This window comes from Antrostomus carolinensis, unplaced genomic scaffold (genome assembly GCF_000700745.2).
Source record: "Antrostomus carolinensis isolate BGI_N321 unplaced genomic scaffold, ASM70074v2 scaffold42916, whole genome shotgun sequence".
Lineage (NCBI taxonomy): Eukaryota > Metazoa > Chordata > Aves > Caprimulgiformes > Caprimulgidae > Antrostomus > Antrostomus carolinensis.
This window is the reverse complement of record NW_010321907.1, coordinates 1-3,143: the sequence shown is the minus strand read 5'-3', so window position 1 is coordinate 3,143 and position 3,143 is coordinate 1. Positions and strand designations below refer to the sequence as shown.

At 42.0% G+C, this 3,143-nt stretch overlaps 1 protein-coding gene across 1 annotated transcript; it reads left to right on the top strand.

Moving 5' to 3' along the window:
- Positions 1–497: 497 nt before the first annotated feature.
- HOXC5 (homeobox C5) lies at positions 498–2,000 on the top strand. Its single transcript, XM_010170086.1, has 2 exons — positions 498–954; positions 1,786–2,000. Exons 1-2 carry the CDS (start codon positions 498–500, stop codon positions 1,998–2,000), a joined length of 672 nt encoding a protein of 223 aa, XP_010168388.1.
- The last annotated feature ends 1,143 nt before the right edge of the window (positions 2,001–3,143 follow it).

The window sequence follows — 3,143 nt, the reverse complement described above, 5'->3', positions numbered from 1 at the left end:
GGGGGGGGGAAAGAGGGGGGAAAAAGGAGGAAAAAAAGAGGGGGGAAGAGGAAAAAAGAGGAGAAAAAAGAGGAAGAAAGAGGGGGAAAGAAAGAAAAAGGAGGGAGGGAAAAGAGGGGGGAAAGAAGAAATAAGAGGGGAAAGGAGGAGGAAAGGAAGAGAAAAGAGAGAGGAAAAAGAGGGGCAGAAAAGAAGAAAAAAGAGGAAAAAAGGAAGAGAAAAGAGGAAAAAAGGAAAAGAGGAAAAAAGAGGGAAAGGAAGAAAAAGGAGAGGGAAAGGAAGAAAAAAGGAGGAAAAAAGAGGGAGAAAGAGAAGGGAAAAAGGGAGGAAAGGAAGAAAAAAGAGGGGAAAAGAAGAAAAAAGAGGGAAAAATAAGGAAAAAAGAGAGAAAAATAAGAAAAAAGCGAGGAAACAAAAATCACCCCCTCCCCAAATTTTCTTTTTCCCTCTTTTTTTTTTTTATTTAATTTATTTTTCCTTTCCTCCCCTCCTCCGCCATGAGTTCTTACGTCGCCAACTCGTTTTATAAACCAAATCCCCCCGTTCCTGCCTATACCATGCAAAATTATGGAAATTATGGAAGTGTGCCTGAGGTTCCGTCACTCAGGTACCGCTACACTGACTCGGATCTCAACATCCCCCTCCCCTCCTCCGGGGCTACCAACTCCCTCAACGGCTTGGACATGTCTACAACCCCCCGAGCTAACCCTGAGCGACCTTCTTGTACGGTCATGGGTTCTTCAGGGCATCCTTTAAGCAGAGATGATCAAGTATCCCTAAATCCTGGGATTTACAGTCAGAAGAGTGGGAACACGACGTTGGAGGAAAGATCTAAGAGCTCGGGTGAAATCAAAGCTGAGCCTGGGCAAACAGGACAACAAGGAGGAGCACAACTGCAGCAGCAACAACCTCCACAAATTTACCCCTGGATGACCAAACTACACATGAGCCATGGTAAAAAAAACTTTCACTTCTTGATTTTTTTATTTTTTTGGGGGTTTCACAAGATTTTTTTCTTTTTTTTCTTTTTTTTTTCCCTTTTTTTTTTTTTTTTTTTTGCCTTGGGTTTTTATAGGCCATACGGGGCAAATAATAAAAAACCTGAGGTCGTAAATTTTACGACTAAGGCATCAATTGCTCGTAAAACTGTCCACTAAAAGGCTTAGAGGCTATATACGCCCAAATTTATGACAGCATAATTGGATCATAGAAACAAAACGTGTATAAAAGGCAATATTCCATTTTTTTTTGGGAAGGGGGGGTTAAAAATAACTTGAAATACACATGTTCTTTGAGGGTGAGCTTTAAAAAAAAAAAGACACTAGAAGTGAAAGGGAAAGGAAGTAGATTTTCCTTCTCCACCTTCCCAGGGTTGAGGAGGGGAAGAGGGGGGGTGGTGAAAAAAAAAAAGACAAGATCACCCAAGAAAAGATATTTCCCTCCTTTGTACAATTCCTTATTGTCCGAGAGAGGAAACAGGTTCAGTTCTGGCTCATCTACATGTGTTTGATCTGGGGCTTCAGAGAGGAAAGGGGGGGAACTTTGAAGGGGAGAGGTTGAAGGTGTTGAGAATTTTAAGGCTCCTTCCCTCCCTGTGTGCCCCCCAACCCTAGGCAACTTTTATATATTCTAGATTTGTAACCGGGTTTTATCATTAAATAATAAGAAGAAGAATTAAAAACAATTTAAATCCATCCAGAATTGCTTTGGCTTTTCACGCTGTGTCTTCCCTTTTGAATTTATATATCTATATATTTATTTTAATTTATTTATTTTTTTCCCCAGAAACGGATGGTAAACGCTCCCGAACCAGCTACACCCGTTACCAAACACTGGAATTAGAGAAAGAATTTCATTTTAACAGATACCTGACCCGGCGGAGGCGCATTGAGATCGCCAACAACCTCTGCCTCAACGAGAGACAAATCAAAATCTGGTTTCAAAACCGGAGGATGAAATGGAAGAAAGATTCCAAGTTGAAAAGCAAAGAGGCTCTTTAGGTGGGATGGCAGGAAATTGGGGGGTGGGGGGGGATATCCCTGCTTTTTTTTTTTTATTTTATTGCTGTTGTTGGCTTTTTTTTTCTTATTTTTTCCCCTTTTCCATCATTTCTGGTGGATGGTACCTTGAGAAAACTTTGATTTTTGGGGTAGGGAGGGAGGGAGCTGCTGGATGGACCCTGGTCTGGACCCTCACAAATCGCTCAGACAAAGGAAATCTCTGATTAGTATGCAAAAAAAAAAAAAAAAAAAATCAAAAAGGAAAAAGAACCAACCTCGCTGGCAGCTTCAGGCGAAAAAAATTCAGTGTCTCGCTCTTTAAGTTGTTACTGAATGTCCCAACCTGTGCGGTCTTTGGGGGGAAAATCACCAAGAAACAAACAAACAAAAATCACTAAAAAGACTTAAAAAAACCCAAAACTCCACAGGGTGGTTGGGTCGTGTCGTCTCCGCTCTAAAAATCGCAATATTCATCGGGAAAATGGAATAATAATAATAATAATAATTAAAGAAAAGGCTGGTGAAGAAGAAAAAATGGAAAATAAGGAAAAAGGGGAAAAAAAAACCCCAAAGCCAGTGAGTTTGGTGAAGTCCCAGCCTCACTCTCTGCTCGCCCTGATGGGATGGACTGGGAATCGCTGCTGGGTTTGACTGGGAATCACTGCTGGGTTTGACTGGGAATCGCTGATGGGTTTAACTGGGGATTGTTGATGGGTTTGACTGGGAATTACCCAGGGAAGATGCTCTGGCACCTCTAGAATCGGAAAAAAACATTTTAAAAAATCATATTATCCCTCGCTGGGCCACTGAAAAACCCCCAAATCAACTGAAAAACCCCCAAATCCACTGGGCACCTCTAGAATCGGAAAAAAACATTTTAAAAAATCATATTATCCCTCGCTGGGCCACTGAAAAACCCCCAAATCCACTGAAAAACCCCCAAATCCACTTAAACCCCCCCAGGATAGGAGCCGGGGGGGTCCCTGGGGTGTGTTCGCGTGTTTTCTCGGGACTCGGTTGGCATCATTTTATTATTATTTGCATATAAAAGCAATGAATAGAGTTGGGGAGGGAGGGAAGTGGGGGGGGACACACCCCAATTTTGTGTCACTGTCCGAAATTTCCGGGCAGGAAAGTGCAGTA